At 35.4% G+C, this 25,814-nt stretch overlaps 1 protein-coding gene across 18 annotated transcripts in view; it reads left to right on the top strand.

Annotated features, from left to right (window-relative positions):
- The window catches only part of LOC131682743 (trichohyalin), a 133,337-nt gene that overhangs the window by 94,687 nt on the left and 12,836 nt on the right, over positions 1–25,814 (top strand). For 16 of the 18 annotated variants that reach the window (XM_058964445.1, XM_058964447.1, XM_058964459.1 and 13 more), the window contains 4 exons: positions 151–333; positions 1,461–1,628; positions 1,698–3,737; positions 8,347–8,586. In XM_058964445.1, coding sequence (XP_058820428.1) covers positions 151–333; positions 1,461–1,628; positions 1,698–3,737; positions 8,347–8,586 — 2,631 coding nt within the window. The remainder of the gene's footprint in view (positions 1–150; positions 334–1,460; positions 1,629–1,697; positions 3,738–8,346; positions 8,587–25,814) is intronic. The other 2 variants (XM_058964458.1, XM_058964457.1) reach the window with 1 other exon arrangement.

The raw sequence follows: 25,814 nt of genomic DNA, 5'->3' as shown, positions 1-25,814 counted from the left end.
TTATCTCTTTTTCCTCTATTAATTCAGTTGTGCAGAGCAATAATGATTACTACCGTTCCTATTTTATCCATCTAAAATTTCACTAGCAACTTGTGCTAAGCGTTACTTAGTTTCATTTAATGTTTGATTTATTTTTCACTTATTATTTAGTCTGATGCCGAACGAGCAAGAGCCGAAGGTGCAGCCTTGCAAGAGAAATTAGAAAAAAGTCAAGGCGAAGTATACAGACTCAAAGCAAAACTTGAAAACGCACAAGGTGAACAGGAAAGCATAAAACAGGAGATGGAAAGAAGTCAAACTGGAATACAACGAATTGTTAGTGAAAGAGATAAGGTAAATGCAAACATCCACATCTCAACAAAAATCAATCACACATACTCTTGTTAGAGTTTTCGGCACATAGAAGCTAACAATTTAAAAGCAGTACTAACTGAATTACTGTCTTATCGCAACCATCCTTATAAAGCACCGTTGATAAACGCTTGTAAATCAACACATCAGTTCTATTTCATACATCGGAAGGTTTTTAAGGATGGTTATCATCATTACACTGTTAGATCAAGAAAAAAAAGAACAGAGTATGGGGATCTTGAAATAACGGGCTCCACAGTATAGTCTCAACAGTAGTATTTTCCATAGTATCCCGGTAATGATTAAATTCAGAGAAACATTGCCTTTCTGGCCAATATCATTTTTTTCTGTACATATGCTAAAAATCACCAATTAGTATGGTTAATGCGAGCCTAACAAAACTAAACCCATTCGCAAAATCAGTTCAAGTGTGATTGAATAAATGTGATCTAATCCTGCGATGTAAGGTAAGAAGGTAGGTGAAAGCCCGAAAATTGATATTGCACAGCGTGATGTACGGTAGGAATGAAGCAAGTGATATTGTATTGTATGATTATCATCACCATGTATCGTGACTTTGTGTTGTGATATAAAATTTATTTCTTCTAATACCTAGTATATAGAACCTGGTAAACAATAATGTTTGTGAGAAATCAATGTGTACATATAAAGCCTAATATTGTAACCGATAATAACCAATACAATGTACTCTACGCTTTAGAACATAGAGTATAAACTTCTGTCCATTTCCTGCCTCCAGTATTCAGTTGAATTTTGTAACAACAATATAATCTTAATATGTAGCATCCGCTTCAAGCCTTCCTACTCTTCAATCAGTGGCTGATTATGATCTACTCTTTCTATATCTGTAGCCTCCAAATGGTTCTAAAGACCTAAAATTATCATCCAAAACATACAAGTTACGACACTATCAATCATTCGACAATAAAAAAGTTCATTAATATAGGAGACTTCAACTATCATTTAGCAAGATCCCCATTCTCCTATATATGCACCGAATTGCAATTCGGCACATCAACAACATCCTTCTTTCACATCTATTATCCGGTAATGATATAATAATACAAGTTCCCTCCTAAACATTTTAGGCTTATGGCGAGCTGGATAAGATCCGCGAAGAACTGGAGCGAAGCCAAGCTACTCTCGGGAAATCACAATTACAGCAAGAGAAAATCCAAAATTCGCTGGATAAAGCTCAAAACGAGGTTGACCATTTGCAAGAAAAACTCGACAAAAGCATTGGGGAAATTAGAAGGGTAAGATTTATAGGTATTTCCAAATAATACTAATCATATAATAAACACAACTCGTTTTTTTAACTTCAGCTCCAACTTGAAAAGGAGAAGATCAACTATGAGTTCGAAAACACTCAATCACAGCTCGACAAGCAACTGGGGCAATCTTCGCGAATTCAAAAAGAGAAAGAAACAATACAGATGGATTTGGAGAGATACCGCGACAAGGCAGATAAGCTGCAGGCATCTATGGGTCGTTTACAAAAGGAAAGGGACGTTCTATGCGACGAGCTGGAGAAACTCAAAGAGAAAGCAGAATTTACGCAAAGTAACGCTCTTAAATATCAGCGAGAGAGGGATGCCATTCAAACGGAACTGGAAGTGGTCAAGGAACGCTGGGAGAAAGCGCACCAAATTCACCAAAAACTGCAAATGGAACGGGACGATGCGGTTACGGAAATTGATATTTTGAAAGAAAAGCTGGATAAATCCCTATATGCAAGCCAGAAGCTAATAGAGGAGAAAGACAATTCTAACAAAGAATTTGAAAAGATGCTTGAAAAATATGATCGTGCTCAGAATGAAATTTACCGATTACAGTCAAGAAGTGATACGGCGGAAGCTGATCGTAATCGCATTGAGGTTGAAGCAGAGAGATCCGCACTGGCCGCAGCAAAAGCTAAGGAAGATCTTAGAAAACTACAAGAAGAAACCACTCGGTTGCAAGAAGCTTGCGACAGAGCAGCTATGCAACTTGGTAGGTCCAAAGAGTTGGAAGATAAAGCAAAGGAAGACGTCGATCTCATTCGTGAGCGACTTGATAAAACGCAAGCAGATCTCAGACGAGCACAATCTGAAAAGGATAATCTTCAAGCCGAGATCGAAAGACTATCATATGAGCTGGATCGAGCTCACAACAGCTATACCAAACAAACAGCTTCACTTGATGCCGCCCAAGAGGAGGCGGCGCGGTACAGTTTGGAGATCGAGAAAATGAGAGAACGATACGAAAAAACGGCAGCTGAAATGCGACGCCTGCAAGAGAATGAAGCATATTCAAGAGAATCGAGACGTTTGAAAGAAGAAAACGACCGAATTCGAGAAAAATACGATAAAATGATGATGGAGCTCGAGAACTTCCGCAGCAAATCGCAATATGAAGAAGAATCACTCGAAAAGTACAAACAAAAATTCGAATCACGAGAGAACGAATTTCAGACCATTGAGCTTAAATTACACGAAACTACGCTTCAGCTCGAGCTCGCTCGACAAGAGGTTCAAAAACTTATTGCCAGTCAAGATAAACAGAGGACAGACGCTGAACGTGCGCACATCGAATACGAAAAGATTCGGGATAAACACGAGAAGCTACTGAAAGAAGTAGAACGATTACGTCAGAATCCTGGATCAGCTGTTAGCCCTAGTGCACTGGCGGCAGTATCTGCCGGTATGGGAGACAAAGCAGAGCTGGATAGATTACGAGATCGATTGGAAAAGGCTTTACAGAGCCGAGATGCCACCGAAATGGAAGCGGGCAGACTCGCCAAAGAACTGGAGAAAGCACAGCTACATTTGGCAAAGCAGCAAGAAGCTTATGAAGCCACCAGGATTGAATTTGAACGAATGTCTGCAGAGCTCACGCGTGTACTAGAAAGACTGGAGAAATCAGAAGCCGAAAAAGAAACACTTCGGCAATCCACTAAAATATACGAAAAACATCACCAACAGCATGCCAGTAATCATATCGAGCATAATGCCTTGAAAATGGAAGCAGACAACAAACAGCTGATGGCAGAGCGTGATCAACTGGTTATGCAACTAGAGAAGAGTCAGGATATGCTAATGAGCTTCCAGCAAGAGCTCAACGCTGCTGAGCTCGAGTTACAACGGCAATGTGAAGAGAATCGACGATTGAAAAATTCTCCGCAAAATGCTCATGGTCAAGCTCAAGCCAATTCACAAGAAATCCAGAACTACAAGAAAGAAATTGCGCGACTGAAACAGATGCTGCAGGAAACGGGTTCACGTGGGGATAGTGAATTGGATCAATGGCGGAAAGTGGTTGAACAAGAGAAAAATAGAGCAGACCAAGCAGAGAAAGCGGCCATTGAGCTGCAGAAGAGGATGCAGGTGAGTTTTTGTTCATTTAAGAAGTTTATATGTTTATTCAAATTTTCATGACGATCTGAGCACTAGAACTAAATATAAATACAGCTTCTAATAGTACGCTTCCTTTGAAGTACATGCGTGCATAATTCGTGCATTGAGCGAAGAAATTTTAATTAGAACCATTATTACAAATTATTTTGTCAAAAAAACACCTAAAATAGTTCTCTAAGCCGATTTTTGCAAAAAATCGTTGCAATTCTCGAAAAAAAATTCATTTTACTATCTTGGTTACAGAAATTATGAACAGAACATCAGAAAAAACAGCAATTGTGTCCCATCAATATTGATATGGACGAATTTCGCTTCAAATCCTATTTAGAGTTGGCAGCACCCTTTCTGAAGACTTTGTCACAAAAAGCCACTTTGCGTATTTTGTTATTCCAAAAATGATCTAGACTGTCTTTTGAAAAGAGCCAAATTTTTTTTACCAATTTTTTTCAAATGGATATAGTCTAAAAATGACAAATCCTACAAAAAATGTTGTAGGAGTGGTTTTCACAAAATTAGTCAAATTTTCTAATAAAAATACTGAAAAATTCTTCATTGACTCCTACACTGAAAAAAATCGATTATAAAAATTTAAAGTCGATTTACAAAAAAAACCATTTTCGATTTGGATGAAATTTGGCTCCAAGGTAGATAATTGTTTCCTACCTACCGTCAAAAATTCAAGTTGGGCACTTTTGAGGAAAAAAAGTTATTTGAAAAAAACTTTTCCTTGTCCAAACTAATTTTTTTTTCTTCATTGTATTTTTATCGAAAACTAAACCAATGAAAGTCATAATCATCTCAGAATTTAATAAAACTCAGTTTGTGAGAAGATATTGTCCAATTTAGCAACTAAGCATATTTTTATTAAGGGGTTAACTACTTTTTCATTTTTCATGAAATCGAAATTTTTTATTACTTTATCTGAAAGTACAACTCCTTGCGAATGGTTTCCCAAATTTTTATAAAGATCCAAGAAATAGATCGAAAGTTACAGCGCTTCCAAGCGCGCTTCGTCTACCAAGAGCAGTGGTAATTTGAAATTTTAAACTCGATTTTCTCGAAATGTCGTTCTACTAAAAATGGTTTTTCCGTGATCACGATTGCCGAAAAACTACTCAATCAATTTTCTTATTTTTTTTTTTCAATTGATCGTAGTTAATTCCTTTTTTATTCATAAATCTTTGTTTCATAAATAAGAATTTTTAATGCAATTTTTAGAGCTTAAAACAGCGATTTTTTACTTAAAACGTTCTCGAATGCAAGAACAAATTATTCTTTATTCAACTAATCGTAAAGGTACGAGGAATACTCATATACTAATAAAAAAATTTGAGTTTTGGGTTTTTATATGATCTATTGGTCTCCAATCGTGATCACCCCAAACCTCTTAAATAAAAAAGGGTTTCGGGGAAAAAGCCAGAACTCCGCCAATTATGAATTTATTTTTGTAAACTTATGCTTGTTTATTTTACTGAAAAATGCACTACCAAATTTTATAAGTTTGATGTAATGAAATCATTCCTTTATTTCTTTAGGTAAATTCAAACTTTTTTGACATTTTTATCACTAAAAGGTTGTAACCCCTTATTCAAGAATCCCATTTAAAAGAATTTATGTCGTTAAACAAATATTCCATTATTACTTTTTTATTTTCATATTTTGTGCTGAGGAAGAATCAGAGAAAGAAATAACCACCATAACATTATGTATTGAATTTTACATAATTATTTATTGATTTTTATATTTTTAAGACAAAAAACTATCTTCATGCATGCTATTTTGTATTATTTTCATACAAGGAAAATATTTTTGGTTCATCTTCTGAATTACAATATCTTTTCGTCTCTACTTTGCCCCCAGGAATAGGCACAAAACTGTGGAATATTTGAGTTCCATATATTATTTTGGCATTATTATTCTGACATTTTGTTGTGCCGTTCAGTGAATATGTAGAATTAATTTTGTGATATTTTTATCAGTTTGTTCAACTGTCCAGTTATATAACTCTTAGGGACTTGTTGTGGTATTTCCATAGTCGCGAGCAAGACTAGCGTTTTTACCATTCGCTTGAGAGTGCCAACAATAGCATCACAGGGTCCTTTTCTATGGGATGCTGCAACAAAATGCCATTCTGCGCTTAAGGTTGGAGAGAGAATCGGCAAAAATCAAAAATGAAAAAAGCAGTTTTTCCACACCGAGTGTTAGATCTTCATAAAATCAATCAGCAGTACTGTAACAACATTTTACATAAGCTGAATGATTTTTGTGAAGATCTAACACTCGGTGTGGGAAAAAAATGCGTTTTTACGTTTTCGATTTTGTCCCATTCTCTCGCCAACCTTAACTCATACTTTGACTGGAATCTACACAAGCTCGCAAAGTTTTCCTTATTTTTATATTGTGCTGCTGCTCCATCAGACATAAAATAAATTTTAGAAAACTTTGTCAATATTTTCATAAAATTTATCAGTTTTTTAGAGGAATAAATGAACTGCCGTCTTCAAGTCTTCCAGTTTCCTTGTCTTCCAATCTTCCAGCCTTACAGTCTTCTAGTTTTCCAGTCTTTTAGTCTTCCAATCTTCCAGTCTTCCGATCTTCCAATCTTCCAGTCTTCCAGTCTTCATTCAAGTTTGTTATGAATATATACCACATTCGATACTGATACTTTTTGCATGTATCAGGCAACTAACAGCTGGGAAAATAGATTCTGAGATGATCATGACTTTTATTGGTTTAGTTTTCGATAAAAATACACTGAAAAAAATTCAGTTTGGACAAGGTAAAGTTTTTTTCAAATAACTTTTTTTCCTCAAAAGTGCCCAACATGAATTTTTGACGGTAGGTAGGGAACATAATTATCTTTTTTAGAACAAAATTTCATCCAAATGAAAAATGGGGTTTTTTGTAAATCGACTTTAAATTTTTAAAATCGAATTTTTTTCAGTGTAGGAGTCAATGAAGAATTTTTTCAATATTTTTATTCAAAAATTTGACTAATTTTGTGAAAACCACTACTACAACATTTTTGTAGGACTTGTCATTTTTAGACTACAGCCATTTGAAAAAAAAATGGTAAAAAGAGTTTGGCCCTTTTCAAAAGACAGCCTAGATCATTTTTGGAAACGCAAAATATGCAAACGGGTTTTTTTGTAACAAAGTCTTCATGTACACGCAGAATTTTATTTATGCATCGATAGCATACTTTTCTATCTGCCTCTCGTTTCATCTGCTGTAAATTTTATGCATTGGACATATTCGGTCTATCCACTCATTGAATGCTTACTAGAAGTTTATGCATGAAAATGCATAAAAATCACAGCAGAAGAAAAGAGACGGGAATAGAAAGTATGCTAACTATGCATATTTTTGTTTCTCAGTGTACAAAAATTACATACATTAAAATCTGAGAGGGTGTTGCCAACATTTGTTCGAGTTGGCGCGAAATTCGTCTATGTGTTTCATTTACTTAATTGTATCCAGCAGGACTGAGTCTGCTATGTTTCGACAATGTATTAAAGGGCATGTTCACCAATATCAATTCAATAATGTTACAAACCGTAATTCCAGTAAAGGGTGTTACGAACAAAAATTGGTCAAACAGGAACGTGTTTAAATCGGTCAATCTTTTTATCAAAATATCAAATCATGTTTCTTTTGCAATTTCAATTCATTTATCTCTGTAAAGAAAAAATATTCACTCAAGCTTCCTTTTTAGCGAATGCGAATTACCTAGCATTTCGTTTGACTACTTCCATCAAGCTTTACACAGCCTCCTTAGTTACTTTCTTCCTCACAGAACTTGCGATGTAAATGTCGCTCTCCATGCCACAGGAACAGAAGACTTGCTACACTGGATGTTTCTTTGCGAACTTTGACAGCTTATTGTTGTTGAAAATCTCTTGTCTGTTCTCTTCCAGTTGACGTATAATATTCCTATTCAGGAAGCTATTTATAGTATGTCTTGACGTAGGTTTCGACATCCTGTATCGCGCAAATAAACTTCATCAGTATTTTCATGTATAGCTACCGCCATCGTTCTCTGACTGACTGGTTTTACTTATCGTCACGACTTGGAATCACTACCTTCTTGTAAGTCGACAGACTAGCTTGATGCACAGTTGTTGACGACACTCCCAGCTTTCTTGCGACATCACGAATAGAGAGGTTGGGGTTCCGCTCAAAACAACTGGGTACTCTTTTCATCGTTTTGATAGCCTCTGGCTTTTGATTTCCAACGCCACACCTCCCATACCCCGGTCCAGTCTTCTTGGTAGTTGACAAACGTTTTCCGAATACCTTCATTACGTTGGTGGTAGTTGAATTAGCCACATTCAAACTTGGCGAGCGAGTAATGCGAGTTTTCGCAAAGCACGCGCGAATTTCGGCTCAATTGCTGCTGTTGCTTTGATGCTATTTCTACAACTGAAGAGTAAATATCAAAATCAAATAGTAGGTATGATACTACATACATACATACGATGTACAATCTATAAAATGAGGGGTGTTGATGTTTTTTAAACCACGATGAAGATAAAAAAATAACTTTATTCCATTTATTCTTTTTGTAAATTATATTTAGGTTATGGAGCAACAACTCAAACAACAACTTCTGCAGATGACCAACATGCAAAAGCAGATGACTCAGCAGCAGCAACAACAACAGCAACAACAACAACAGCAACCACCAACCCCACAACAACCACAGATTAGTTCGAAGGAGATGGAAAAGGTTCAAGAAGAATTGAAAAATGCCGTTACTCAGCGGGACCAATTCCAGAATCAACTCGAGCTATTGGTTCAAGAACTGGAAAAGAGTCAGGTATGTTTATCACCATGCAACTAAACTGAATATTCTGTTATAAATCTGATCTATTGCTCATTGCGCTGTTCTTTATTTTATGTATCCAGTATACCTTTCAAAGCCAACAATAATTTTAGACAAATTGTTACCAGTTTTTTTCTTGGTGTATGCGATAAGTTAGGCTGCTGACATAGTGACGGTGAGAAGTTAGAAGCTGGTACTGACTAAAAAGACTAGAATAACAAAGAGACGGCATGGTCCGTTTGAAATTGGAATTCAGCTATAAGCTTCTACAGCTGAATTGAAATTTTAAACGGACATGGCATCTTTTTGTTATTCTAGTCTTTTTAGTACTGACATTAGGATGCGACATGAGAGAAACCTGCTTCCAGCAAATCAATTAGAGTCTGTCCAAGTAAAAGCAAGCAGTCGGCGCAAATCTAATCGATTTTCATTATGGCAGCATCCCTTTGATTTGCTTTAAACAGGTTTTTCAAATTTCGCGTCCTAATGTCAGCATCAGATCCAGTTCAGCTTCTCGCCGCCACTCTGTAAGCGGCCCTACTCACACCCCCTACAATTTTGTACATTGAATTTCCATAAAAACGTCTTATGACTTTCAGACATAAAGATTTTAAATGGATTTTATAAGTTACACCGAGCAAAATTTACATTGAATTTCCATAAAAATGTCTTATGACTTTCAGACATAAGGATTTTAAATGGATTTTATAAGTCTGTCTTATGATTTGGAGGGGAAATTTTCCAAATCCATCTCTTATTATTTTCATTTTTTGTCGATATATCATATCATTTCATTTGGCAACCGTGAAAAAAGTGTGATAGCGAAGTGCATCAAAAATCCAACATTCAAAGCAATAAGCAATAACATTGACGTAATTGCAAACATGACACAATTTAGGGATCATTCATAAATTACGTAACGCAAAAATTGCCCAATATTGACTCCCCCTTCCCCCACGTAACAAATTGTCACAAATTTCTCTATCCCCCCTCCCCTATTACGTAACAAATTCTGCGAAATTTTTTTTGTTCATTAAAAACATGTTACGTAACGATCTAGCTTACTCCCCCTCCCCCATATGTCACAACATGTCACAACTTCTTCTACTCCCTCCATTCCATGCGATACGTAATTTATGAATGGTCCCTTAACAATCCGTGAACAAAATTTTAAATAATTGTTTTTTATTTTATTCAATAAATTACTATGATCATTAAATCAGTTTACATGGTTATGATTTTTACAGAAGATATCCGATTATTTGAAATGAAATACGTTGTGCATATAATTAGTGTCTGACGCGCATTTTATAATTTTCAAAATCATTTGAAAGTAACAATCATTATAACAGTTGTCAAGTCCAGATTCCTAGTTGTCTAGGCCCAGTTTCCCAGCAAATATTGACGAAGAGTTGCTCATTATGTACAAATTTTGATATTTAATGAGAATTTTCTCTTCATTTTCCGAAGGGATTTACACTTGGCGGTTCATTTGTCCCGAATTGAGTTCTATAAGATGACCACACGAATGAATTAATGATGAATGACGTTCATGTTTGACAATTCTCGGTGCTTTGTTTATTTTGTCAGTTGCGGGATTTCGAGGGGCCCATATTATTGGCTCGAATCAAAACTCGTCGAAATGTCAATTGACGATAGGTTCATCCGGAGTGTTCATTTATGTTTTCATTTTGCTAGCGTTGCCAATTTTATTTTGTGTCCACCACCCAATGTGGATACGCCACATCGCTTTTGCGCGTTCTGTCCGACTTCGCTACCACTCAGTCGGACTTAAACTAGGGATAGCCCCTATGTTTGAGTAAGCCGGGCAAACGAGTGGATCACAGGTTCGCTTGCTTCCGACGGCCGGTCGGTGGCCACCTCGCCCGGCGGATCCTCAGCGGCTTTGCGCCGCTTCAGTTCCTAGGCCTCGGTTATGCGGCTAAGCCGCATCGAAATGGTACCCCTTAAACATTCTAATTTGAATCGGTTGTGTCACCGGAGCCGGAATACGAATTAGAACCAGCCAGCATTCCGGTTGAGTTAAACTGGGAAGTTTAGTAAAATTTAATCTGGAAATAATTTTTTTTTTGGCAACGCTCCAGCACCCCGTTGATTTCACCACCTGGGCGCCAGTTTGACGATATGAAATGAACTTTGTTTACTTTCGGCAAGTTTTGATTCGAGCCAACAACATCCAGCCGATTTCGAGTGCAACGGGTGCCCATCTGTTACATTCAAACTCACGTAACTGCCATGTAAACAAACCATCGAGAATTGTCAAACGAAGTTCATCCGGCTCATTTTGTGGGGTTATATTGGTTGGTGTAAACAAGGTGATTTTGACTGTTGATTTTTTGTCTACTAAAAATGCTTGAGAAATTTCAGCCATGTTCTATTTTTTATATAAATGCGCAATAATATCCATAAATAAAAAAATTATGGCATTCATTCGAACATTGTGATGAATTTCATAAGACTGTTCTATGGAAATCATTATTTCTACTATGTTTTCTGCTTATAAATGTCAGCAATTTTCATAAATGGGCACCTATGGCGTTCATTCGGACATTTTTATAAATAAGACATGCATAAGACTGTCTTATGAAAATAATAAGAGATGGATTTGGAAAATTTCCCCTCCAAATCATAAGACAGACTTACAAAATCCATTTAAAATCCTTATGTCTGAAAGTCATAAGACATTTTTATGGAAATTCAATGTAAATTTTTCTCGGTGTAGGGTGTTGAAGTCAACTGTCAAAAACACTTTAAGCCGGTCAAACTCGTTCATGTCGCAGTTCTTAAAAAAACTGAGGTGAGATATAAATTTGGAAAAAAGGGTAAAAAATGTCACAGGCAGAGTAGAAGTAGAATACATTTCTTTGTCTCCTTCTAACTTTTGTCGTAAATTGCTATCGGAATCTCCAACAGTCGTTTGGGGGATTTTTTGAAATTTGTCAAATATACTTCCCAATCGTAGTTTTCCAAATTTAAGAAAATAAATCGCACTCAGTATTCTGAAATATAAAGCACTACAAAACTATTAACATTTTTTTCCAAGACGATATTTACAAGGACCTACGTTAATTGTGTTATTGTTTCCAAACAAAAAATCGGCGCAAAGCCAAGTTCATCCTTTTTCTTGCTTTTTGCTTATATCAGGGTTTCGGTGGTAAAATACAGAGTTTTTAATAGTAGAGTTGCGCAAAGAGGATTGGCAACATTGGACCAATCAATGGTCTTTTTAAAATTTTGGCAACCTTTTATTTTTAGTTAAATTTCAAATGACTTCACCCGAACGCTTCAGTTAGAAGTTAACTTTGCGCATTTAAAAATTTAAAATTAAGTGTTTAGTTTTATTTTGTGAAAATCAGTACGATAAATAACATCGTATAAAGAATTTAAGCTTTTTCCGCAACTGATCCGCAACTAAGAACGAAATGCATTGATTTTTGCCGCTTGCCGTCTGATTGGGGTGTGACATAAAACAATCGAATTTGCAGCGTAAGATAAATTTGAATAAGTGGAATGCATACACAAATTTGTCAAAATTTTAGCTGCACTTTAACTATGAGAAATACCTTCATATTTCCACTGTCGGTGGAAGATTATTAACATTACCCAGAGCTGTTCTGGTGTTTGAAATAGTGCCAAATTTGAATATCAGTGAACATATATTTATGCAATAATTGTCATTAAGCGAAATATTCCTGGTTTTAAATAATGATAATATTACATCATTGAATTTTTTCTCATAATTATAATCACATAATAACGATACTCCCCACGCATTCGAGCATTGTTATTCTTCGTGTCCGACGTAGACGTTTTGAGTGTTCAATAGGTAGATTTGCTTCAGTCTTTGCGCAACTGTTCTTTATAAACTGTGGTAAAATATACTAATTTATTTGTAACTCCGGGATAACAGTGAATTTTATTTCTAAAATGAAAGACAAGTAACTCTCTAAGGTTCATACAAACTTGCGCTCGAATTTCTGAATTGACAATCGTAAAAAAAACAAAATTATGCATGTTTGAACCTAAAACAATAAACATAGGATTTGATTAGTATAAAATATGTCTGTAAACTTGTAATTAAAGTAACCAAAAACAACACCACACGATGCTTTCTCTTGCTCATGAGGCCTTTTGGTTGAATACCTGGGAACGTTATAGTATAGCTTTCGCTTTCTAAAAACACATCAAGACTGAAACAGCTTCAGCATTAGAAAATTCTCTTCACCCACCACAATCTCTAGCTAAATCTCTGATCAGGCGCAGTCCCAATCAAGTCTGTCCGTGCTTTAGAAATACCTATAGAAGCATTCTGTGATATAATAACAATCCGAAATTTCAAATCTGTGTACCAATAAAACAAAAGCTTCCGCTCAGTTACCTACAAATTGAAAATTCTACTCGCCAACACAACACACGCTGAAATATAGAAATATATGCATCATGCGGCCAATACAGTAACAGTACAGTCAAAATACCTCCAAATGATTACAAATTGTCCTTCAACACAAGATTACGAATCAACCATTTTTTTAAATATCAGAAATTCTAACGAAAGTTTGTATGAACCTTAGAGAGTTACTTGTCCTCGATTTGACAAAAAAATTTCATTGTTATCCCTGAATCTTTCAATTTCATTGCTTTCCTTTCTCTTAGTCTTAGATTTGCCGAAAATTGCCAACAAAATCGATAAAGTTGTGCAAATGTTAGAAAAAATGGAAACGTATAGGAATTATGGTTAAAACCGACACCTTAAGCTTAACACTTTTTTGTGTTACCACAAAACCAATAACATTGTAAAGCCATGTCAAGTGAACCTCGAATTTTTCGTAAAATCACCGATCTTCATGAGGTATATTTTATTGTATAGGGATTATGGTGAATAGCTTTTGGTATAAATATTTAGTTAAAATTCCTTTTTTTCTTTAAGATATTAACCCTCAAACTTTATTGCATGATAAAATTGAAAATTTTATATCTCAAAAACTACTGAAGATAATTCAATGAATTTTTGCACACTTACGGAATGATATTTGCACTATCTTATAGAAATGTTTTTACTATATAATTGTGTGAATAACGGTACTTTGCATCTATTTTAAATTTTCAATTGTATTTTTTCTTCTGTTCTTCACGCTAAAAATTTTCAAAGCGTTTGTCAAATTATGCGGCAATCTTTCACCTTCAATAATCTGTATTGATAATTTTTCATTTTTGTTCCTATCGAGAGTTATGGAGGATTTTGTAACAGTGCGCTCTTTCAACGCACGGCCCACTTTGATGCAGCCCGCAAGAACGTTCATATTGGCAACGTCGCACGTTGCTACGTCAGAATGCGCATCGCGTGGGAAATGCACATCGCATGACAAAAAGAAACCACATCTATCGATTAGCGCAAAAGTGCAAACTTTTCAATACGGATTATCGAAGGTAATTTTTTCCGGATATTTTGAGATGCGTTAAATTTTTTTTTACCGAGGTGCGCAACAAAAATTATGGTTGTTTAATATATTTTATATTATTATAATTTTATGTTACTAACAATTAACACCTTTAAATACACTTTTGTTAGTCAAAATACATCTACGTTATATCCAAATTCTTTTTTAGTCTACAACATTAATATATGAAAATGGAAAATCTTATTCCAAAAGAATTTTATTTCACGTTTTTATTTTCACCGAGTGATATTACCTTTAAACATCGATGTGTCTTTTGAAAAAAGTTTACATAAAATCTGTCGCATCGATGTTGAGGTGTTTTTATCACTATTGCATCTGTTAATTCTGTTAATTGGTGGTTCTCCAAGTTCTGGTAAGATATTATTTATTTTTGTCGAATTTCAATTAATCATCAACGATCTTTATTTCAAAATAATCGTTACAGTTTTCCGCATGTACCTGTTGAGTCATCGAATATTCCAGTTCCATTACTTTGGCAAACACTATAAGAAGAAAAATTGAACGTGTAAATTTTCCTATATTTTACACGCGTTTTAGAGGAACCCATTACTATAAACATGGGATCTAAAAATGAAAATTTAACGAAAAATTTGTTTTGTTCATGTCCATATTTATTTTCGTTGTATTTTTTGCGCCCATTACGACATATGCTTCACATGTGTTGACCAATATAATTTTAAAATTTATCACTCCACATGGATGCCACAAAAACAATATACGACGAACATATTTATGATTTTTTTAACGGAATGCATCATTCGTGTGATCGACCCATATTTATAACATAAAACAATCGATTTTTTTTGAGCAAATATTGTCTATCTTGAGATAATATAGCATTTCGTCGAGTTGTCTCTATATGGAAAAAACACACAAATGCGATCGAAACAAAAACAAACGTAAAGAAGTTTTCTCACTAGAACTGATGAAAATTAAATGAGCGCGGGTTGTGCGTTAACCCGATGGCGCATGGCTGAAAAGTCGCTATGTGGATTTAAGAAAAGATTCGCAATATTCCGTGCTACCTCTCAGACAGAACCAACTGAAAATAAAACGTGGTGAAGTAGGGGAACGCGGGGCAAGTCCGACACCTTAAGCACAATAATTTTTCTAAAATTCCACAAAGTTCCTAAAATTTTATATTCTGTGCATAATCCTTGTTTAGGTGATTCTTAACAAAATATAATTTTTTCAGCATTTCAAAAAATTGAATTCATTAAAAATTATTGGTTGCCAAAAAATGGAGAAAAAAGTCATTTTAAAAACGCTGCGGGTAAGAGCGACACCCCAAAGGGGCAAGAGCGACCCCCTTTTGAACTTTCTTTTTGTCCAAATTTTTCCATTAAAAATGTATTGTGTATGTGTGATAAAGTGCAATTATGTGTATATGAGTATGTGTGATGCAAACGCATACTTTCTGTAGTTTCATCGCGTAGCAAGAGGAAGAGCATTAGAATGCGTTGTGTTATGAATAAATAATGTTTAACGCATGGTTTATATTATGGTACGGGTTTTCTCAAGTAATTCTTTCGAGCTTTATTGCCACTTCTATAGCCATTCTAACGAGGAAGAGCTGTTCTGCAAGCAGATTATATACGCTGTTACTAGGACTCATTCACTTAGAAGTGACGCACGCTTCGTAGTAAGCTATCCGTGTTGTGATTTTTCGGAACACTGTTGATCAACAATCCGACGGTCAATGAAATTTTTTCATCAATATCATTTCAAAATCTCATATTAGATTACACTTTTCGTATCTTTTTGTAATATTATTATGAATCACGTTCAATTAATTTTTAATTGTTTTGGTCGGCTTGAGACAATACTGATAAATAAATGCAAACAACATAGTTTCCGTGTATTTCAATTATTAACATGACGTAATTATAGTATAATTGAACACAACAAATATACCCAGTCGTTTGTATCGAATCAAAAATGAACCCAATTATCTAAACACCGTGTCGGTCTTACCCCACCCAAAAACTGTCGGTCTTACCCCAACAGCGCCAATTTTTGTTAAATGCTCAATTAACAGTATTGAAATACTTAAACTTATCTTCAATACATACAAATAACGATATGGAGAGTAGAATAGAATGTGTGACAAAAGAACTGGTCATTTTCAAAGCTTTTGTATTATTAAAACCTTAAAATGTATCAACTAAAAATAACATCCAAAAGCGCACCAACTTTGCTTTCGCTTGTTTTGTTTATTTTGTTGACGTTTATGAACCCATATGGCATCGATATGTATCGAAATGCCAAAAATGATCGTACTAACAATATCCTGTCATTATTGTATGATTTAAAATTTGATATCAGGGAAAAGTCGTGGGGTGTCGGGCTTACCCAGGGTGTCGGGCTTCCCCCCAGTTCCCCTACATCAATTTGCGAAAAATTTGTCAACGCAGGTTAAAACATGCCCACTGCTCAACTTTGCTCATCGACTGGCAACATCCGAGCGCGCTTGTCCGAGGTATTGAGTGACACAAAATTAAATAACTCCTGAACAATATAATAACGCTAAAGAGCATGCAAATTACTCAGAAAACATCACTTTCAATTATCCATAAAGAAAACCTTGTCTTTTTGCTTTAAGGCTCAAGTTACCTCAAGGCTTGGTAGTATGCGTAAGAAAAATTGTGTTCAGCTTTGCCACCAGATTATCCATTTAAATCTTTTCAAAACTCTAAAAGAAGAATATCAGTCGATTTATTAGGTCATCACGATTCAATTCATGCAAAATACCTGCTGGAAAAACCATCGGCTTAGCTGGATGGTGCTTTTGAAAAAGTGGCTGTGATTTTTTATCACACTACCACACCGAGCTGGGGTACGCAACACAACTGCGCAATGAAAAAACCACAGCCACTTTTTCAAAAGCACCATTTAGCTAAGCCGATGGTTTTTCCAGCAGGTATTTTGCATGAATTGAATCGTGATGATCTAATAAATCGACTGATATTTTTCTTTTAGAGTTTTAAAAAGGTTTAAATGGATAATCCGGTGGGAAAGCTGAACACAAATTTTCCTACGCACACTACCAAGCGTTCAATTCTAACACATGCTTAAAAAAGGTAACTTGAACCTTAATCTCAGAGATGCCAATTTTGAACATGAGATACGCTCCTTCAAAGCGATGCGCATTAGTACGTTGCGACGTGCGGCGTTGCCAATATGTACGTTCTCGCGGGTTGCATCAAAGTGGGCCGTGCGTTGAAAGAGCGCACTGTTACAAATTCCTCCATAACTCTCGATAGGAACAAAAATGAAAAATTATCAATACAGATTATTGAAGGTGAAAAATTGCCGCATAATTTGACATATGTTTTGAAAATTTTTAGCGTGAAGAACACAAGAAAAAATGCAATTGAAAATTTTAAATAGATGCAAAGTACTGTTATTCACACAATGATACAGTAAAAATATTTTTATAAGATAGTGCAAATATCATTCCATAAGTGTGCAAAAATTCATTGAATTATCTTCAGTAGTTTTTGAGATATAAAATTTTCAATTTTATCATGCAATAAAGTTTAAGGGTTAATATCTTAAAGAAAAAAAGGAATCGTAACGAAATAATTATACCAAGAGCTATTCACCATAGTCCCTATACAATAAAATATACCTCATGAAGATCGGTGATTTTGCGAAAAATTCGAGGATCACTTGACATGGCTTTACTTTTCTAGCAGAATTCTTCTTCAGAAAATTCTTAACAAGACTTAATTTTGTCAGCGCTTGAAAAAATTGATTTCATTAAAAATTATTGGTAGAAAATTTTGGAAAACGAACTGACCCCTTCTAGGCACTGCGGGTAAAACCGACACCCCATGAGGGTAAGATCGACACCCCCTTTAATTTATTTTCCCTCAACTTTTTTTGACATTAAAAATGTCTTACTCCACTATCTGGGGCTAGGTGTCATTCTAAAATCTAAACTATCTCCCATGTAACGAAACTATGTAAGGTTTGCACGCTTATAACTCCGATATTACTAGATGGATTTTAATCATTCATACACCAACCGATTCAGAAACACCTAACTTAAATATTGGTAATAATTTAATATCTCCACAATAAAAGTAGACGTTTGGAAATTGGTAAAATTAAAAAGTTCACGAAAAACGGGAAAATTACCATTCGTGAGGCAGATTTCTCAGACACAGCCGTCAAAAGAGGGCAGCTTAGTTGCTCAATGAAACACGAAAAGTCATAAATAGAAGCAACGCATGTCCGTTTAAACAGAGAAGAGAAGTACCACTTAGAACAAAAAAAATCACGAAAGTTCTCACAAAAGCGAATTGGATTTGTTGCTGGTTTTCCTTGCTTTGATTTGAGAGTGCACCCGTATGACGTTTCAACTTGTATAAATTTTAAGACTGGCTCGTATAAATCGTTCCAGACAGTACGGTCGAGCTTCGCTAAAGCGTACAGGAAATAACAGAAATGTATTATTGCATTTCGTATCATAGATTTTACTTTTCTGATTGATATTATGCTTATTGCTGCATATAATCATTGAACGTTCGTTTTCTAAAACGACATTATCTGTTATTTTTGCGGGGCGTCCAAAGAATCATCCAGTTTCAACGGAATGTTCTCTAATTACCTGGTCCGACGGGAATGCTTTTATTAATTTGGCACATTGAAGAAGTAAGGAACCTTTACTAAGCAACACATGATTGCATCCTAAAAAGTGGAACGTGATCTTCCGCATGGGTGGTGGATTTTTCCATTTGTCATAATTTGTCGTCAAAATATTACTTGTGATAATTAAGCTGAAGAAGTAAACTTTTTTTGAATTCCAATCCAATGCAGTGAAAGCTAATGTAAGTACTTAAGGTCACAAGAGCACTTAGCACATATTAGGGAATCCAATGGAAGATTTTGTCGTGACAATTCAATTTTGTTAAAAAATATTTGTAATTTTGCGAACAAGAAAATAAATAAAAGTTCGATCATACGTCAGCTGCATCAGAACAAATCGAAAATAGCATATGGCTTAGTGACCCAATTAACGTTTACAATCTCGCCATCGTCGGAACAGCATTTGAGTTGTTTTCTCTAACAGTCTAACTGTTTTTAAATTTATTTTAGAAAAATTGGCTGCTGAGTAACTGATAAATAATTGCTTCTCGGTACGCAGATCTGAAAAATGTGTAACAGCGTTGTCACAAGTACAGATTTATCTAGAAAGGTAAAGGTTTAGTATCGAGTATTTTTGGTACAGATTCTATACGATACGGATAACATATTTTTGTAAAAAAGTACTGATTTTTTTTTAACATGACATATAAAATAATTTAACACTGCGATGAATACCAGTAAACATTTTGTAAATGTTGAGTTAGACCGCTGACAGAGTGATGGCGAGAAACTGAACTGGAGCTAGCACTGACATTAGGATGCGGGATTCGAGAAACTTGCTTGCAGCAAATCAATGGATTGATGTCAAAATAGATCTGTTACAGTACCGGGAGAAACTGGAAGTACTTCTCATTTTCTACTTCTAGTATCAAACCGAATTAAAAATTAGCAAGTTTTTTTGTTCCTGTTTGCTACGGAGCAGCTAGGAGCAAGAAGCGTGTATTGAAACAAACCTAATGAAAGCCGAGTGGATCTGCGCGGATTGCTTGCGTTTATTGTGATAGGCCGCTTACAGAGTGGCGGTGAGAAACTGTGTAGGGGCTGGTACTGACAGTAGGATGCGAGATGCTAGAAACCTGCTTGCAGCCTACCCGGATATAATTTTACAATGGCATTTACCCTACAAACAATCATAAAACAATAAATATTATAGTTTCTACTGTTTCAACATGGTTCGACGCAGCGTTCTCGCAGTAGATTTACAATAAAATTTCATGTAATAATCAATTTTACTGTTCAGAAAAAAACTGATACAGTAAATTCACATTAAATTTGACTGTTTTCGAGAAAAAAAAGTATGAAGAAAAATCAATTTTTTTGATGTTAAGATACATAACCACCCCCCTTTTCTATTGCAAAAATCGATTTTACATTGAAATTTACTGTAGAAGCGTTAAAGTTTATTGTTTTTGCGTGGTAGCATAACACTAGAATTTACTATAAATTATTGTAAAATTACTGTACTGTCACAGTGAAAATCATGGTTTTGTTACCGTATAATTCTATTCGGGTATCAAATGGAACCTATCAGAGTGAAAGTAGGTAACCGGTGCAGATCCGCTCGGCTTTCACTTTGACATCATCCCTTTGGTTTGCAGCAAGCAGGTTTCTCGCATTATAATGTCAGCTCTAGCCCCAGCTTAGCTTCTCGCCGCCACTCTTCCAACTGCCAATCTGTAACTGTATTAGTGTGTTCAACGATTTGTTGTCCTCCACCTTAACGACGCTGAATCCTTCTGGATGAAGGCTCGACACGTCAATCGTTTGTTTACCATTTATCTGTCAGTGTCATTCCAATCGAGCACGAGACCTGTCAATGTCATTCCAATCGAGCAGAAGACTTGTCAAATGTTGCAATCTGATGAATGAATTTTGGAAAGTATTGTGATAGTGAGTTAAAATATTTTGAATAAATTTCTGTTTCGAATCTCTAAGGCAAGGTAAAACACAACTTTTATCATTACAGTGCCTTCTAAAAGTTGCATCAACCATTGCAGCTATCCGCAATGTTGTTATTTTCTGGTAAACCACCGAATCAGACCCATTCCGCACGAAGGTCGTAGTTTTCCAGGAAGCGAAAAAAAACCAATATTTTTAAAACCGGCGGTAGTTTTATTGGTACAAAACTTCACACAGCACTTCATGATGAAGAAATTATCGACGTTGCAACTCTACGGTGCTAGTTTGCGGAAAATAATGTTGCCAAACCATTTTATTTAGTTGGGATAAGATGGCGAGTCTTTAGTCGACTTCAGTAATTCAGCATCTTTACTCCACCTGTCATAAGTGGAGAAAAACAAATCGAAAATAGCTTTTCGGTCGGAATATTTTCATGATGGATCGCCCCGTATAAATGTGTACCATATGCCAACCATTGCATCAATCGTTTCAAAACCATTTTCAATATGGTTCGTTCAACAATAGATTAACCATTGCCTAGTATCATATCGAACATAACCAGTGTCGTTTTTCCATACTCGACCATACAAACAACGGGTTGTTAAGAACAGTCACCATACCAAAATGTGCTGTTTTCCATATACATTTTGACAACATACCATTCAAGAACCATACAGATTATAGTGGCATGCATATTTTAGGTATAGCGATGGATAAAATATTAGCTGGAGAAAAAAATCTCTCCCCCTTCACATTTAAATTCTATCGATTGATGAAATATTATTTTGCACTCGCCATCTTCTGAAGAATGCTTCGTTGACAGTAAGTGGACTGACACTTTATCCAATTGAGCTATCTCCGTAATATTGTTAGACGAGGATTTTTGACCATCTTAAACTACAGATTTTTGGAGCGTGGTAAACAGATATACGAATAACAAAGCCCACCAGAGCAATATTAACCTCTGGCGCCAAAGGACAATGCAGTATACAAATCTTCAATATAGGATACACGGAAGGTATTGGAAATGGTAACTAAAATTATAATGGTGAAATATATCAGTAGTATTCCGAATATGGTGAGCATTATACGAATAGTTTGGAAATGGTTCCGAAGATTTCTGGAATGCTATTTATTCATACTGGTCCTAACTAATCAGTATTGTACGTATCTGGAATAAGTTTTACGGCGGCGTAGATCATGACAACACCATTGAAAAAAATACTTTACGCGAGCTACTTCAAATGTTTAAATTGACTGACAGTTTTATATATGACAGTTGGCGGAAAATAAACCTCCAATTAGTGTGTGTGTGAAATGATTTGCATAGAGCTCTATAGGCTTCATTTGATTTGCTGAATCCAGGTTTGCCACATCTCGCATCCAAATGTTAGTACAAGCCACAGACAGAGTTGCCACATTCACAAATTTTTCTTTAATGTCGCAGATTTATTTAACAATTAGGCAATCCATGAGACGTGTTGCTGATTATTTCTTGATTGTATCTTCTGACGTTACTCCGCACTGCTGGGCACAACGTCCGACAAAACCGTTGTTTCTATCCAACATCCAACGAATCTGAACTAATGAAAGATGTTTATCTGAAGGGTTTTTTTTTCTGTTCGCAGGAGTAAAGCAAATCAAACTTGTTGACAAAACCCATCACTGAGTTGCCAATCAAACGTCTCATAGATTGCCAAATTTTTGGTCACAGCTTCTTTTATTCAGCAGACAGATTTTTAACATTTTTATGAAAATTTCACCGATTTCCACTAATTTTTGGAAATATTTCAATTTTTCATATTTTTTTGGAAATTTTACACAGATCTTCCTTCTGTTTAAAGCAAAACAGATGGCTAAATGATTTTCTAGACTGAAACACAGCTTCCAATGTGGCCCTGGCCGCAGCTCAGCTTAGGTTGAAAACAAAATTACAACGAGAATTTGAACTGGATCTGATTTTGAAATTACCCAGTTAAATACTCTGGAATTTTGACTGGTTTTTGGCGAAATTTTATCGCAAATGAAATAACTGATTCCGAGTCGGAATTTTTGATTTTTCGCAGCCAAATATCAGCATCAGCACCAACTCAGTATATTACTATCTCGAATGAAAAATAATTATATAAAATAATTTTGTTTGTCATTGTGTCAGTACAGAATACGAAAAATTTTCAACTCCCAGTGCAGATTTAATTGTGGCAACACTGGTGAGTAGTCAGACCGATTGTCGTTTGCATTTTTTCATACGAATTAATCCGCTGAGGTTTTCGAGTCTATCATGGTTTACAGACCTTGGTGACATTTCCTAAAAATTGTAATGCGACGTTAAATCCTTGAAAAGGTACTCATGAGAATTTATACAAAGCAGCCTTTAATATTAAAGTTTGAAAATAATTAAAAACTAATTTCCTCTACTTTTATTAGGACCAAAAAACTTATATCGAATCCTGGAAAAGGAAAATGGTTGGCTATCAAAATGCTGTTTGTGTTTAAATTTAATATTCTTATGTGTTGGTTCTCAAAAGAAAGGACATACAATAACCCTTGGGAAGATATCCATTGAAAATCTTTCTTGGTCAGTGCACTAAGAATGAACTATGTAGTTAAAAGTTTCGATATTTAAACGTAAATATATGCTTACATACTTCTACATTAAAACTTTCGTTTTTCGATGGAAAAGGATAGGTTAATATTTAAAGTAAAATATCCGTTTGTAACCCAAAAACGCAGTCAATGTTTGAAAGATGGGTTAATTATTATTGATGGGTTTTATTTGGAAGAACATATTCTGACCACTTGTCGGATTATCGGGGATGAATTTGCTAGACATTTTATACCAGTAACCTCGTATAATTTTTAACTAATGTGTTGATTAACAGTGTATTTTGCAGGGCTTCGACACCACGTGCCGCTAGTGATTTTAAAAAGAATTGTGAGAAGTTTTGATTTCGAGTGGCCCTTCTCTTCTCTGGTTTAAATCAGTTGTTGCTCTTATCCCATAGGAGCAACATCGTCTCCGGGCGATGCAATAAGCGCTATTGATTTTCGGTAACGTTGGCATTCGCACACACTCGCACCTAAGTGACTAAACCATATACGGTTAGTTTATAAATAGAGGTGACGCGTACCCGTTTGAATCAGTTTTTGTTCTTATGTCGAACGGGTAAGATCATGGCTGCAGCGTCTGGGCACTACACTAAGCGGTAGACGCTATGCATTTTTGGCAGCGGTGGCCGTGTGCGGATTTTTCGGGTACCAGCACGGTGTCGCAGAATGATTTGCAAAGTGGGTGGTGGGGTGGTTTGGATTTAATTCAATACGGTGTGTGCTGCTTAAGAGTGTTGCGTTTGAAAAAAATATATTTATTTTTATGCATGCGTGTGCGTTGTAACTTGTTAATCCATGTTTACGGCGCTTTGTAGCTGCGTAGGGTAAAGAGCCTCTTGGTTTTCATGTTTCATATTTCGGTTATATGTTTTTTATGAGTAAGGCATCTGACAACGTGCTTCTGTAGTTATTGCACTGTTCAGCAGCGTAGTATTTTACACTCAGGTTTTTTTACGCGGATTTTGAAATTTACGCGGTTTTCATCAACGCGTTTTTTTTTTTATTTACGTGGTTTTCATTTACACGGCCTGTATCCCTTGCGTGAAAAATCTGAGTGTAATTGCATAGGAAACAATCACATTCCCAGCAAAACTTTTTGTTTTCTAATTTCAAACACTTTTGTTTCGTACTGCACACAACGGAAAATTTTAAAACAGAACTTACCGTCCTAGCAGCAGTTTAAGCGGGTGTTCTTTTTCGATTCAAATTCAAGCCATGTCGTAAGCGTTACTGGACTTAAAATTGTTTTCCCAGTTTATCCAGTCAGAATATCTGTCCTACCCTATGTATTTAAAACACAGTTCTAATTGCGTTTTAAAGTATACAACAAATAGAACGGTTGGGTATACTAATATAAATTTTAAAATAAATCTTTTAAATTATTAAACAAACCGCTGTACTGAAGATATAATTATGTCAGTCCTATTACCACATAAAACACCTATATAACATAAAACGCTGCAGAATTGGTTTAATAATACACTACAGAGTTATAACACGCTTAATAATTAGCAACAAGGAAAATGTCACCAAGATAGCATAAAAACCCGTTTTAACTGGTAGTGCGAACGTTGTATAACAATGTAATTTATCAAATAATTTCATTTGTTCAACCACTAATCGATCAAGAAATACTTAACCTTAAGATTGTTTACTTAAGTTCATTAGCACACTATTGAAAATTTAAATGGAAAATGAAATTTCATATTTCATTGAGAATCTGTATATTTCCGTTGGCGGGCGTGGGCTTCCTCATCACAGCTCTCAATATGGAACTTTTCTTTTGAATATATTTTCTGGACAGACCAGCCTATTTTTACTAGATGGATCAGCCAAATAATGCCAGTGAGATACTTGATTAATTAATAGATTACCGTTAAAAGACCTTCAATAAATTATGTTTTGATGGGGAGGGTATATAGCAAATTGTAACATATGAAAACAGGCGAGTGAACAAGAACGTGAGTCGATATGTGTGATAGATAAAATTCATTTGCACGCTCTTGAAAAAAGCTACATTTTTAATGTCACCGTGGTCGTGACCTGTACACAACCCTTTAATTTTTTATTAAAAATGTGGTATATGCATCAATTATAATTGTGAGTATGTGTGATTCAAACATGTGAAGAGAGTACGAAAGCGTAGTGCTATAAAAAGAGTATTTTATACTACAGCATTGTTTCTTGGAATAGATATTTTCAAGCAATCCTTACGCACATCATTGCAACCTTCAGTGTTAGTTTATTTCGTAAGAGAAAATTTGCAAGCGTTCTACATTCTGCTAATAGGATTCATTCACTTATAAGTGACACACACTTCTTAGTAAAATTTCCTTTTTCAGACTTTGATTTTTCGGGACTCTGATCATCAAGTATCTACCGGAATATGCAAAAGATCATTGTCTCACTGTGATAAAGTTCATCTATGACAAACCAAGAGAACACTAGAAAGGGACCATTCATAAATTACGTAACGCAAAAATTAACCAAGATTGACTCCCCCCTTCCCCGCGTAACAAATTGTCACAAATATATCTATCCTCCCTCCCCTATTACGTAACAAATTCTTCGAAAAAATTT

The sequence above is a fragment of the Topomyia yanbarensis genome, chromosome 2, assembly GCF_030247195.1.
Source record: "Topomyia yanbarensis strain Yona2022 chromosome 2, ASM3024719v1, whole genome shotgun sequence".
Lineage (NCBI taxonomy): Eukaryota > Metazoa > Arthropoda > Insecta > Diptera > Culicidae > Topomyia > Topomyia yanbarensis.
Note: the sequence above shows the minus strand (reverse complement) of the source record. Positions and strands in the feature narration are given on the sequence as shown.